The sequence below is a fragment of the Theobroma cacao genome, chromosome 2 (genome assembly GCF_000208745.1).
Source record: "Theobroma cacao cultivar B97-61/B2 chromosome 2, Criollo_cocoa_genome_V2, whole genome shotgun sequence".
Taxonomy (NCBI): domain Eukaryota; kingdom Viridiplantae; phylum Streptophyta; class Magnoliopsida; order Malvales; family Malvaceae; genus Theobroma; species Theobroma cacao.
This window is the reverse complement of record NC_030851.1, coordinates 36,761,180-36,775,354: the sequence shown is the minus strand read 5'-3', so window position 1 is coordinate 36,775,354 and position 14,175 is coordinate 36,761,180. Positions and strand designations below refer to the sequence as shown.

At 37.7% G+C, this 14,175-nt stretch overlaps 1 protein-coding gene across 1 annotated transcript; it reads right to left on the bottom strand.

Moving 5' to 3' along the window:
- On the bottom strand, window positions 9,330–13,997 carry LOC18609906. Its single transcript, XM_018116496.1, has 3 exons — window positions 12,382–13,997; window positions 11,338–11,777; window positions 9,330–11,146 (listed from the first exon to the last, which is right to left on the bottom strand). Exons 1-3 carry the CDS (start codon window positions 13,813–13,815, stop codon window positions 9,661–9,663), a joined length of 3,360 nt encoding a protein of 1,119 aa, XP_017971985.1. The 5' UTR covers window positions 13,816–13,997; the 3' UTR covers window positions 9,330–9,660.

The window sequence follows — 14,175 nt, the reverse complement described above, 5'->3', positions numbered from 1 at the left end:
AGCATCATCATATCATGCTTAGTGCCGAAGCAAGTAGCAGAAAACATAACCATTCAGAGTATTCTCGAATCTCAATGGATGGTATTATAGCACTATAGGTGGGAATCACAGGTCGGATGAAACCATCATCCTTGCTTACTACCATCCCTGCAGGCGAAACATAACATTGATGCACAACAAACGAGACAAGACCACCATCCCTGCAAGCTGGAATCATAGTCACAAGGGGAGATTCACTCAAGCTCATGTCACATCATTATTCGGAATTATCCACGGATGGATCATACATTTCATCATGACATAATCGATTATTCATATTCATACCATAATCTTATCATATCATCACATCATCAAAATCATCAATCATGGTGCTAGGATGTAGTTCATTCCTAGAACACCAAACATCATACTTTAATTTCATCTCAGGAGCATAATCATAACCACATTATTTTACTTAGCTTAGGTACAATACTTCGAGGCAGTTCACATGACTTTCATAGCATATACTAGTCTAGACACAACATTTCTAAACATACATAACACATAACATTCATACTATCATTGGGAGCATATATGCACACTTAGTCATCATGCTCTTAGTTCGTAAAAATCCCTACTCACTTTGACACTTCAGGTGTCCCTCCATCAACCTTGTGCTTGTAGCTCAACGATGCCTTAGCTTTAATCCACACAATTTAGTATTTGGGTAGCATTCTTACTCCCATAAAAATCTAACATTCAATAAATGCATAATCATCATTATTGATGTCGTTAGTCTCTATTTCATAGCTAAACTCTAGCTTTCAAGTTATTTCTAACTTTTCAAAATAGCTCAATCTATAACTAATCAACATACTATGCTCAAATCCCTTAAATTCTGCAACAATGGGCTTAATCTTTACCTTAGTTGTTGATTTGGCTCACTTTAAATCCCAAATTCTCAGCACTCTACATGCATAGTCACTAAAGTTAAAACATAGGATTTCTACATTATAAACCATTTAAATTGAAAATCAATAGGTCAAAGGCTTTAATCTTACCTCTAGATTAGATTTCTAGCCTCAAAATGCCTTCTCCAAGCTTTAAATTTCCAATATGGGACATGGGAGTCAAAAGGTAGTAAAAGGCTCTTGTTTCTCCTTTATTTTCTAAATGGGTGGATTGCCGAAAGCCTTTTTTATTTTTGCAAGTTTACATGAAGCTAATGATAGATGACATGCATCTATCGACAGATCCTTCACGGATCTTAACTTTTTGCCCCTCATCTATCGATAAATTTTTCGAGTCTATCGATAGATGTCATTCTGTGCACTTTTTTTCATTCTCATAGTGTAACCTATTGATAGTTTCTGGGCATCTATCGATTGATTATACCCCATTCTCTTCATCATCATTCCCAGGCATTCATCTATTGATCGTCTTCGAACATCTATCGATAAATCATATCCTTGTTGCATTCAATTCATTCTTGGGAAGCTATCTTTTGATAGTTACCGAGACTCTATCGATAGTTATCTTTCAGCTATTCATCTTTTACTCTCGTGTGGACATCTTTTTTTCCTTAAACATTAAATTTCATTCAAGATAAAATGAGTGTCCAAAAACAAAAAAACAAATCCATATCTATACATAATCAGAATGGTTACAAGAAACGTACTGGTTAGCGAAAAAAACCCTATACTATCCTATTGAGCAATACAAAAAAGACCAGGTCACAATCAAGGAATACAAAGAACTAAACCAACACTCAAAAGCGCACAGCAAGGGAGACAAATCAGCAAGAATAACAAACACAATCATCAAGCCTGCTTCCTATTCTTGCAGACCCTTGACTTGTCATGAAAAAGCACCACAAGCACAAGTTTATCCTTGGCCTCTCTGACAAGGTGCATAGAATCCAAACACGTCATAAACTGGTCCCAAATATCCCTCTCCCAATCAAAAATTGCTCTCTTAAGCTCTATTTACCAGTGCCAACCTAAATTATCTCATGTACCAAACTCTTCAATTGTTCCGGTCACATTGGTCGCCAAGGCAAAGATTTTAGGGAACTTAATCCTTAAGGTGATGCCATCGCGATCCATTCATCCTCCCAAAATCGTATATTGGCACCATTCCCCACAAAGAAGCTAATACCCGCACATTACAAAGAAGCATATCTCCCTAAAGGGGTAAATGGGTTAATAATAGTTTTCCACATAGAGGATAGTCCTCTACCACTCGACACATGTGGAGTAAGACTCAAATCATCCCCCTCATTTTTGGCAAAAATGACAAAACGCTACATATTCTCTTTTTCCTCACTATACCTTTAAATCTATTTATTCAGCAAAGCTCTGTTTTTCAATAAAAGATCAAATAAACAGCCCTCCCCCATTTTTCAAGTTGCACACGGAATCCCTGTCAACCCAATGAATATTCCTTTTCCCATTCGAGTCGCCCCATAAAAACTGTCTTTGAATTTTATCAAGTTCCTCTTTAACACCTATCGGCATCTTAAAGAGTGACATGAAGTACACTAAAAAACTAGCACGAACTGATTTGATGAGAGTAACTCTGCCACTAGTAACAAGTAATATAAATTTCCACCTCGCGAATCATGCTTCAAAATCTCTCAACCACAAGACTCCATATATTGATAGAATGGTGTTTAGCATCAAAAGAGAGGCCAAGATAAGTAGAAAGAAGACTACCAACCTGACAAGGGATCATACTAACCCATGTCTCCACCTCACTCCTTACCTTGATACCATACAAGTTACTTTTTTTGAAATTAATTTTAAGGCTTGAGATAACTTGGAAGTAACGTAACACCCTCTTAATATTGAGAACATAATCCTTATTAAGGATGCTAAAGATCATAGTGTCATCAACATATTGGAGGTGAGAAATCATAAGCCTATTACCCCCAACCACAACACCCCTACATAGGCCAATATCCCTTGCTTTGTTCATTAAAGCACTAAAAGCCTTAGCCACAAGGTTGAATAGAAAAAGAGACAGTGGACAACCCTGACGAAGCCTTATCCTCATTTTGACCTGTCTACTAGGAAAATCATTACTCATAATTGAAACCGTTGCAAAGCTAATACAGGAAATAATCCACTTCCTCCATCTCTCCCCAAAGCCCATCTTACAAATAACAAAGTCCAAGAAGCCCTAGTCAACATTGTCGTATGCCTTCTCAAAATCGACCTTAATAAAAACACTTCCCTGCTTGCTCTTTCGCATAGAATCCACTAATTCATTAGCAATGAAAGTGCAATCAATGATCTATCTTCCTTTACTGAATGCAAACTGACTAAATATTACAACCTCTCCAATTACCATTCTAATCCGATTAGCCAAAACCTTAGCTACCACCTTGTACATATGTCCCATTAAGTTGATTAGTCGATACTCATTCAATAAGGTGGGATTGGTGCATTTAGGGATAAGAGTAACGAAGGAATCATTAATTTTATCAACAAGCTCACCACTGACATAGAAATTCAGCAAGAAGTTCATCACTTAATCTTTAATTTTTAGCCACTGCATCTTAAAAAAGTTATGATTAAATCAATTGGGCCTTGGTGCTTTATTCCCATCACAATTGAAAATAGCTTCATTTACTTCTTTTTTCGCAAAAGGACTCTCCAGCGAAGGAGTCGAGCTATTCGATAGAGTTCTAAGGTCCACATTTCAATCCTTTAGCTTGAGAACCACTCTATGTTCATAGAGATTTTCAAAGTATCGAACAACATCACCCTTTATCACTTGCGAATCCTCCACAACCAAATCATTCACCATTAATCTATTAATCACATTTCTCTTTTTCCTAGCAGAAACAGAGGCATGGAAACACTTGGTATTCCCGTCACCTTCCAAGAACCATCTAGGTCTTGATTTCTAGTGCCAAGATCTTTCTTCCATCTTGTAGAGAACCCATAATTTTATTTTCAGTTTAGATATCTCAACTTTATGACTTTCATTGTCGAGCCCGTTCTGCCATTTTGTTAACTTCCTTTGAATTTCTTCCTCAAGAACTGCGATTCTTTGTTGGCACTTTCCCAAATTTGCCGCTTGCCATTCCTTAATAGCGATTTAATCATTCTTAGTTGCTACCAAAGATTTCTTTCCCCAACTACTTTATTCCCACTTTCAATTCAAGCTCTTGAAAAAACCTCTTAGAACTTCTTGTCCTCAAGTCAGTGGTTGAAAAACCTAAACAGTTTCAACCCTAAATCCGAATTGTTTTCCCCAAGCATCATAGGATTATGATTGAAAATGGCAAAAGGTATGCACTAGTGTCTCAAATTTTGAAACCTCACTATAACCTCTCATCAACAAGAAATTTGTCAAGTTTGCTGAAAATCAACTTCTTACGATTATTGCACCAAGTAAACTTGCTGCCACCCAATGGAAGATTAATTAAACCTACATCATTGAAAAATCTCTAAAAAGATTCAATCTTTTTCTCATCGGAATAATCCTTAATCTCTCTTCTACATTCAAAACTACATTAAAGTCTCCTCTAAGGCACCAAGGAATGTCCAAACTACTTATTCTTTATGCAAGGTCCTCCCACAATTCCTTTTTAGCCTAACCATTAGCTAGTGCGTAAACATTGCCAAATCCACATTCCCAATTGCCATTATTCAGCCTGTCTACAATTAGAACATAATTTTTGAATACATAACTATCAATGACAATAATAAAACTCTCTTACCATAAGGAAATGATACCCTCTGACACCCAATCAGATTCCCTAGAAAGCCCTTTGTACTCCCTTCTCCCCTTAATAATATCATAGGTTATACTATTCACCTTCTTTAACTTAGATTTTTGCAAATAAATTACACATAATTTGACCTTACTTGTCAAGTTCCTAATTGCCCTCTTTGTCTCTTGTTTACCTAAACCCTTTGCATTTCAAGTAAATGGATACATATGGTTTAAAAACTTACCCTTAGAAATGTACAAACTTAGGGAGCTCAGCTTGACATTTCCTTCAACATTTCTCTTTCAAGTCTTAAAAATTCCTTTATTACTACTCTTAAGCGATCTGCGAATACTAACCCCAGCTTAGTTGCAACCTCACTATTTACTTCTACCTCTTCTTGGATAACCTTGATCCTACTATCAACATTAGTATCTGTTCTGCACACTTGTGTTGGTACTTTACTAGATCCTTCATACAGACTTTGTACAATGGCTTACCTCAGTCTCCGTTTACGTTCAACTGCCCTTTCCTTTTGCACACCATTTGTAACTTATGTCCCACCATGTTCTACCTCGATTCCATCGTAACACTTCTTATTCTTTCACAGTTAGTTCGGATCATCGCCTAAACTTGCTCTCTACTATGAATTCCTTTATTCGATATCTCTCCAATATGACTTTTGGCCTTAAGTTCATGCCCACTAATTGGCTTCCCTACCTCTAACGCTTGAACTCTAGCTTTTTTGCATGGATTGCACCACCATTATTTGCCTCATTTCCATCCCTAACTGCTACAACCTTTTGATGGAAGTCACTGTGAATTCCTTCCAGTCCTATACCTCTTGGATCTCTGACCAGTCACTTTACCTCAATCCCTGAACCATCAACTTTATCGTCCTTTGTGTCTTTAGGCTTTTTAGTTTTCCCTCTGCAAATCCCTAATTTCCTTCCTCTCACTAATTTGTTAATTCTACCCTCATTCTTACTTCGAAATCTCCTAACCAAACTAACAACCGTTACGAGTGGGATATTGTCGTCCCAACTGCTATTGTGATATTTGTTCTCCCGTGCCATATTTTCCTCCATCTGCTTACCCAAACTCAAAGGATCCTTTGTCTTCTCCACCTTGTGACCCTATTCATCAAACCTTTTTCCCAACTTGCTTTGGACCTGGACCCCCTTCATAGTGTCCATAGCATTCAACATGAGTCCAGTCATCAAAGCACATTTACCCGAATTATTAGGTCCCCCATTCACCATGGAGACTCTTCCATTTAAGCCTTCACATTCGTTTTGCGTTTTATCTTGTTGATAGGCTTTATCATGCTTACTTGAGGACCTAATCTCCTAGAACCTAAGAATAAGACTTATATTCCAAGTTTAATATAGTTCATTTTTAAAAGGGTGAACCCTTATGGAAAAAAAGAGTTTTGGCCCTTGAGGCCTAAGAGAACTTTCATCCATGTGAAGCTGCACCTTCTCACTTGTTCCAAAAGCCTTAACACTGTCTTTCCCCTAAACATTTCCTGCAGCACTATTATGCTTGTCATCCTCAAGCTCCACAATACAAGGTTTCTTACATTTTCTATGAAGGAAAATCTCTTCCGCAATCTCAATCCCCTCAGGACACTTAACCTCTATCCTTATTTGATTGGACATCTTTACGTTTTGTCCCCGAATCTTTATCCCTTTAATTTGAATTATGTTGACTAGAGGTTAACTCTGCACGTATCTCAAAATTACAACATGTCCCTTGGTTCTCCACCGCTTCCGACGTTGGTCTCACCCTCTAGTAGCCATATGCTATCTTGAGCTTACACCGCTGTACTCAAAGTCTTCTTATCATTTTGATTCATTACCAGACCACCACTCCCCCCCTTGTGTGTCTTTTTTTCTTTCTCTGCTAAGGATTGAACATAAACAGTTAGGCCATCAATGTGGAGCTTGGTCACCAAAGGGATATGTGAAGGGTCATCCACCTCCACCAATACATGAGCTTGATCGAACCTGTATTTGTTATTGGTGGATTCATTAGTCATAATGAATCACCCCCATTTATCACCTAACACCCTGAAAAAATCCTCATGCCATAAATACCATAAGATGTTCTGTACACTTAACCAAACCTCTTTCATTGCACCAACTATTTCTTTCTTAAATGGTATGAATTCAATGAACTATGTCTTAAATTCATCCCAATAGAGCTCAATAAGTGTTTTCATCTCATTTTTTCCACAAAAGGTTGCCACCACAGAGCATTCCTCGAGGATTCTCAGTTCCACCACTATTCCAGTTTTTACCAAATCTTCTTGAATGTTCCACAACTCGAATTTCCCTTTTAGTTTGCCAACTGTACTATGGGTCACCCACTCCATCTCCTCTTTTCTAGTCCCAAGTTAAACCAAACTTCCAACATGTTGCTCTTCGGTTTTGGTCCAGCCTCTTCTGAAGGTTCATGCTTCATTGATGGATTAATCCTTGAAGAGCGCAATGCAAGGAATTTTTCCCCTCCTAACACCTCCTTAAACGATATTCCATTCGTTCGCACATACTGTTTCTGGACATTATGAATTCTCTCCCCACCTAGCCAAACTGTTGTCTTCTTTCTTGGAGCCCCTTGCTTGACAAGGAAGTATCTCCCATCCATCACACAGTTATCACCACACTCAATGGCCTTGAGCATCTCATGTTTGTCCATGAATCATACAAAGGCAAAAGAGCCTTCGTCTTTGTTATTCCCTCTCTTGAAAAAAACATCCATGGCTCTCCCAAATGGTTTAATCCAGTTTTTTACTTCAATCTGAAAAACATTTGGGCTAAGGTTACCCACAAAGATAGAATGTAGACTTTCTCGCCAAAGATCAATGCTCTAATGGACTTTTGGGTTCCATTCCTTTCGTGTGTTTTGAAATCTATTGGGTTGTCCAAGGTTTTTCCAATCTCCGACATTCGAAGGAGCTATGCCATAGCCGTTTAACCCAATCCTCTTGGTCTCTCACTCTCACTCTCACTCGCTCTCTTTCTCATTGTAATGGCTTAGACGCCTTCACTCCCGTATGGACATTTATTGATAGTTACCGGCAATCTATCGATAGATGTTCTTCAACTTTTACATTTCTTTCCCTTTATTTTTCATCTATCGATAGGCCATGAATATCATCAATAGATCATACTTAAATTTCAATTCTTCATGAATTTAACCCTTCAAATTCATTCCTCTAGGTTCTCAATACATTTTCCTTCAATAATCATCTTATTTCACCATGTTTTACTCATCATCAAGACATATATTTGTCACAAAACTTCAAATTCTCAATCATGCTCTATATCACATCGCATATCAACCATACTTAGCATAATTTTATTTAAGTATCATATTCATCTAAGTGCCTAACAATTACACTATATCATTCATTCATGTGCCAAACATACACACAACATCATTTAGGTGCCAAACGAATGCAATATCATCTTGGGCCTTTATACCCATATATTTCATAATCATTTTGCTATAGACATAGGCACATCTTTTCTTTTTTTTTTTTTGAAACGTACATCCTTAAGTTCATAAGCATTAAAGTTCAAATTGGTCCATAAATTAACTTAACTTCATACATAGCCAACATCAAGATCAAGGGCGGTATACTGTTGAGGTTTGAAATTTAATTTAACAATTGTATTTAACTCAAGTTAAAATCTTTAGCAGCTAAAGGACAAACTTAACCATGCCAATTGAAAGTCAATTTTACTCTTTTATTTTGTAAAAATAAAATTCTTTGTTCACTTGTACATAGATGGCTATTTTTTTTATATTTTCTTCTAAAAAGATTTCCTTTTTAATTTTATTGTTAGTATTACTTTCTTTAAGAAAATGAAATGATTATATTTTATTATGGATTTATATTTGATGCACTGACAATGTATAACTTTTGTACACTGTCAGTTCACCAAAATGTGCCACCTTATTTTGTTTAATTAATTATTATAAACTTTTTAATATTTAATTTTTAGTCCTTAAAGATTTTTTATTTTACTTCATTAATGAGATGCCATATTTTGGTGAATTGATAGTGTATAGCTTCAATACACTGTCAGTGCATCAAATATTAATCCCTAAAAAAATAAAAAAAAAATCTAAAAATTGCTCTTGGAGTTGTAGAATTTTACAAAACTTAATTTTAATGGATGAAGAGGAGAAGAAGATGATAGAGTTGGAGAGAGATAAAAGATGAGAATAAGAAAAATAATATCCGAGAGAGATAGAAAAGTGAAAATATTTTTTTTAATTAATTATTATAAACTTTTTAATATTTAATTTTTAATTTTTAAAGATTTTTTATTTTATGAAGTGTCATAATTTGATGAGCTGACAACGTATAAAAACTATACACTGTCAGTGCATTAAATATCAACCTTTTTATTATAAGTCTAATACCGTAAAAAAGTTTCTTGCAACTTAAAACATTTTTGGAAGACCAAAATCTTTATCGGCATTAATTTACGAGGAAATTCAATTCTTGGGTGATGTAAATGCAACCCATTAAAGACATCCTTGAGATGTAAGCAAATTTTGGAATATCATTACCAGATCATCAAGCATGATAGTAGAAGAAAAGAAGGATGGCAAGTTGCAAAATGAGAGGATACACTCTCCATCGAGATTTTATGAATATAAATTTGCAGTTGTTGCAAACAAAGAATTATAGCTTACAAGATTATGAACCCAGTGACTAAAAATATCTGACAAAATTTTGATACATGGAAAAGAATACAAGGTCCTGGGATTTGTTGCTGCGGTATTTTCCCTAAAACAGTATACAGACGGGTGCAAAAAGTTCCCCTCCTTCCTCATAAACTGTGACAAAAGAATCAAGGAAAAAATTCCTAATAATCTCAGAAATTACATGAACATGAACGTATGGAAAAGTTTTTCCAACAAAGGTGGTTTCGTGTTTGCTTCTATGACAGAAATAATGCCTCCAAATAATCATCAATGTAAGCTAAGCATGGCCAGTGATCAGTTCTAATCCGAACTAAAGTTGAAACATCACTTACTTCCATTTGGAACAGGAGATGGAACATAGGGGGAAGGAATACCAATATGTGAACGCAACCCATACTTCTTTTGCTGATATTCAACTGACTTTCCCTCTCGTCTTCATTTCCAGTGAAAGTAAGATGGAGGGGCGTTCTGTCTAATTCAGCAACTGAGGTGGTGGCATCAAGCAAAAGACCAAAGGCCTCATCCTTCCATACAATGTCCCTGATAATTCCTCCATCCTTTACCATGTTAACAAGATGCTCGCCACTCACACTTACAACAAATGGTGCCAGATAATGCTCAGTAGCACGAATTAAAGAGACTGCAGGAATCTCAAGCAGCTTCACTGATCGGGTTCCATTGACTGCTGCAACCCCCTTGCCTCCCTTCAGGGGGAAAGCCTCCCGCCCAGTGTTGGAAGTAGTACCACAAGCATCCCACAAAGCATTGAACAAGTCTGTGTAATAATCAGGTAATACATCTTCTAGGATGTCTGGTGGGGCAATAGCCTTGAGAAACAAGTCTTCAATGCCTACAGTAATACTCTGCAGCTGACCAGAGATGATCTGACCATCTTCCCCATTTGTTTCAATGAAAACATCAACCAGACCAGGTGTTGGCTCCCGTGGTTCCAGTTCAATTATCACAGGAGCTTTATAGATTTCTTCTTCACCAGAACCATTGTGTGTAGCAACGACGTCTAATGAAGCAGTTTCACCAGGGAAATAATCACCCACAGGAGGTTGACCAAGAAGAAAAGGTATGTGACATGATGGAATAGACCCATATGGTGCTGGTGATGAAAATTTCAACACAGTTGCATATATGGCAGGGGAGGCATCTACTCCATGTAACCCACTTTTTGGGGACTCACCTCCCCATACATGATTGAAATGCTCTGAATCAAATCTCAAATTGCATGGAATTTTGACCTTAAGCCCCGGCATATGTCTAAAATCAGGAATGCATGAGAAATGTCTCCTCAATATTCCTAAAATCTCTGAAACTTTTGAATCCATCACATACAGTGGAACCTGTTGTTTATCCATTCTCTCATCTTCTGATATAGTCTGAAGTTGAATATTGGCATCAAGCTCTCTTTCATCTGTTGAGGCTTCACTATCCCTGATACCACCAGAAAAATCATTTTTGTTACTCCCAAAACCTAAAGGTAATAGAGACAATGACCAAGACTGTTTGACAAGTAGTGGTATCATCCGCTCAAGATGGATATAGGATGAGATGTTTCTAGATTTCTTGAGATCCTGATAATGTCGAGGAGATGGCACGCTGAAAAATGAACCAGAATGAGGTGAGGAGGAAACACCAAGGAGTTGCTCTCCAAGGTTTAGCATGCCTCTAAGCTTCACTCCAGGTACACAAATCAGCATCCTCAGGTAGATCCTGTAAAATGACATAATGGAAAATAATCAAATCCTCAGATAATAATGCTTATATATCTCTTCTTGAGATTCCCTATTGTTTAGATCATTCCTTTTCCAGTTTTCCTGTAAGTTTGACAGGAAACTGCAGATAATTTTAAGAGGAATGGAAAAGTTAAAAGGCAAAAAGCAAAGCCATTCCCTTCATCATACCTTGCATGGTCACGGACCTCTAAATCAGGGAAGTAAAGGCAGGTGAATGCAAGGAGACGAGATAATCCGAGGAACAATCTAGAGCTCTGATGGTGAATCAGCATGGTTCTGCAAATGCCAAGAACCTTACTACCCTGAGACCAAGATTTCCCACCAGTATCTGGGCCATGTTTCTCAACAAGGAAAGCCATGAACTTGGTTAGCAGGTCTAACAACCTACGAGGAGGTATTGTTTGATTTTCAGCAATTCTGTCGAATATTAGAAAGTACGAAACTAGTCTATAATCAATTATGACTCTTGGATGCAGATTCTCATCGACTGTTTGAAGCAGGCGCTCTCCCAACCAATGATGCTTTTGGCAGCCCAACAAACGGTCAACAAAAGCAACAATGACAGGGACCAACCTCTGAAACTCCAGTATCATGTCAACCAGCATCCCCTGAACAAAAGAAGTTGCAAACATCAGCATAGGAAGTATTGTTTTTTTTCGTAGCTAGTTAGGAGCAGATAAAACATAAATTTCAAGTCCTCTAGCTCTGAATCCTTCCTTTGAGTGCCCTGTAAAGTGCCATCCAAACAATTACAGAATCTGCAAAATTATCTATTTCAGAGAAAGATTACAGTTAATGAATGCTGTGTGTGTTAAATAGATGTAAGTTAGACTTGTCAAGTATTTTTACTGACCTAGATGAACATCTAGTCCCACTGAAGAGATGTTGAAGTAGACTTCCGTATTTATGATTTATTTAGAGAGGTAAGAACTATACATACATTCATATGTACATACATAAATGTATGTACACATGTACATATGTATATATATTTGCAGTACAAAACAGACAAGTGCTATTCTATAAAAGCTAGTGCAAGTACAGACCAGTATATCTATTCATTTTCATTTAAAGTTAATGGTTTAACTTGTAATTTTCTTATCATTTTTATAAAGCACCAAATGGTTCAATACTTTTCCAGGACAAGAATAATCAGAAGGTTTAGAATTAGGAGCAAGGCTAAAAGAGGAAGGTAAAAGAAAAAATAAATACCTTTAGAAAATTAAAGATGGCAGATTCCATGAGTACAGTAGTGGTTGAAGGATCAGCATCAAAATGAGATGAGGCACCTATCAAAAACTTATGTAAGGTGCGGAACGCCACTACAGTTTCCGTGCTCCAAGGAGGCAACCACTTGAAAGCTGAAACAGATACTAGACCATCTTGAAACAGTTTCACCACTGAATTCCCGTCCCCAATAATCATATCCGACACACTCTGAGGTTTCAATGAGTCAATACAAACAGAACAAAAAGCAAGTAAATCAAGCTTCAAAGCTTTCAAGGAAAGTGGATCGAACACACTCGGATAAAACATGAAACCCATCTCAACAATCGACTTCTTATTCTCCACATTTCCTCCATTCAACATCAATCCATTCAATAAACCCATCAACCAATGCACTGAAAGCAAGCGAAACACCAAATAATGCTGCATTTCCAACGAAACCAACAGAAGTCTTCTCACAATCTCTCTCTCCTGTTCACTGAACGCCTCAGCAAAACGAGAATACAAAATCAAAACAACATGACACAATACAGGATCAAAAGAATAAATCATCCCGAAAAACTGAACTTTCAGCATAGAAGGCTGCAAATCCAAAGCTACAGCAAGTGGCATTACCATTCCCATGAAAACCATCATTCCACAAGGAGTAAAAACCTGCGGCCATTCCAATAAAAACGCCATGGCTCTTCTCAATTCCTTAAAATTCAACCCTAACCCTTCCTTTTCCGATCCTAAAATCCATTGCGGTAAATTAAATGGTATTAAAGGAACAGAAGTATTCAAAATAGAAATACTCAACTTTCGATTCACAATACTATAAATTACTGTGGTAAACAACAAAATGTAACTCTGCGAAGCGTGAGTTCGCTCGCTTTGGCATAAACTCCACAAATGACCAGCGATATCGGAGAGCAAACAAGGGTAAGAATTTTCTAATTCGCGTAAACATTCACAGGCAATGGCACGCGCGTGGCGGTCCGATCCATGGTTCGGCCGGTTGATAACCGCCAGCAAAAGTTCCACCACGGCTTCCGTTAACCGAACCTCAACGGTTTCGACGGAATTCGTTGAGATCAAAATTGAGGTCGCTGAAACCATCATTTGTTCTTTCAAAGCGTAGGTGATGTGGACGCCGTCGATTGGGGATTGGACGATGGTGCGGAGGGTTTCGACCAGACGGTCCAAAAGGAGGGAGAGGGAATTTGGGGGGAACAAGAGGTGGGAGAATTCGTCGAGGAAGATTACGAGGGGGATTTTGACAGGAAATTCCTTTTTGACGATGGAAGAAAGGGCCAGTTCGGCGAGTGACGGGGAAAGGGAACTCCATTTCTCGCGACGAGCACCGCCGTGTTGGAAGTCTTCCACTAAGGATTCCCAGTCCTGAAGTGTCACTGGCTTTGGCGGTGGTTTTTCTGTCATTTTTGGAACCTTTTTGAATGGAATCTAGATTCAGCTTACGTTGAAATTTGGAAATTGAAATACCATTGACATTGTTTTCCTGATCAAGGATGAAATTTCCTAGCGAAACCCAAAGCGCAATTCACAAATAAGGGAGACACAGCGAGCGTGGGCGCCTACAGCAGAGTTCAGTTGAGACAGTAAGCCAGCAGATTACGATTTTTTGAATTCGGATCGGCGACCCACCAGCCCGGCTTTTATGCAACAATAACCCAACAACAGATCAAGCCCACTACATATGGGCCAATGGCCCATTATCACATCCTATTAGTTCCCTTACATGGATCATAGTGCACCGTCTTGTATTAATTTTTGAACTTT

What these genes read in the sequence shown, in the direction of transcription:
- LOC18609906 (XM_018116496.1), bottom strand. Translation starts at nt 13,815, where the DNA reads ATGACAGAAAAACCACCGCCAAAGCCAGTGACACTTCAGGACTGGGAA. An exon ending in CCATCTTTAATTTTCTAAAG is followed by an intron (nt 11,778 to 12,381) that starts GTATTTATTTTT and finishes TCTTTTGTTCAG; the next exon opens with GGGATGCTGGTTGACATGAT. An exon ending in GAGGTCCGTGACCATGCAAG is followed by an intron (nt 11,147 to 11,337) that starts GTATGATGAAGG and finishes GTCATTTTACAG; the next exon opens with GATCTACCTGAGGATGCTGA.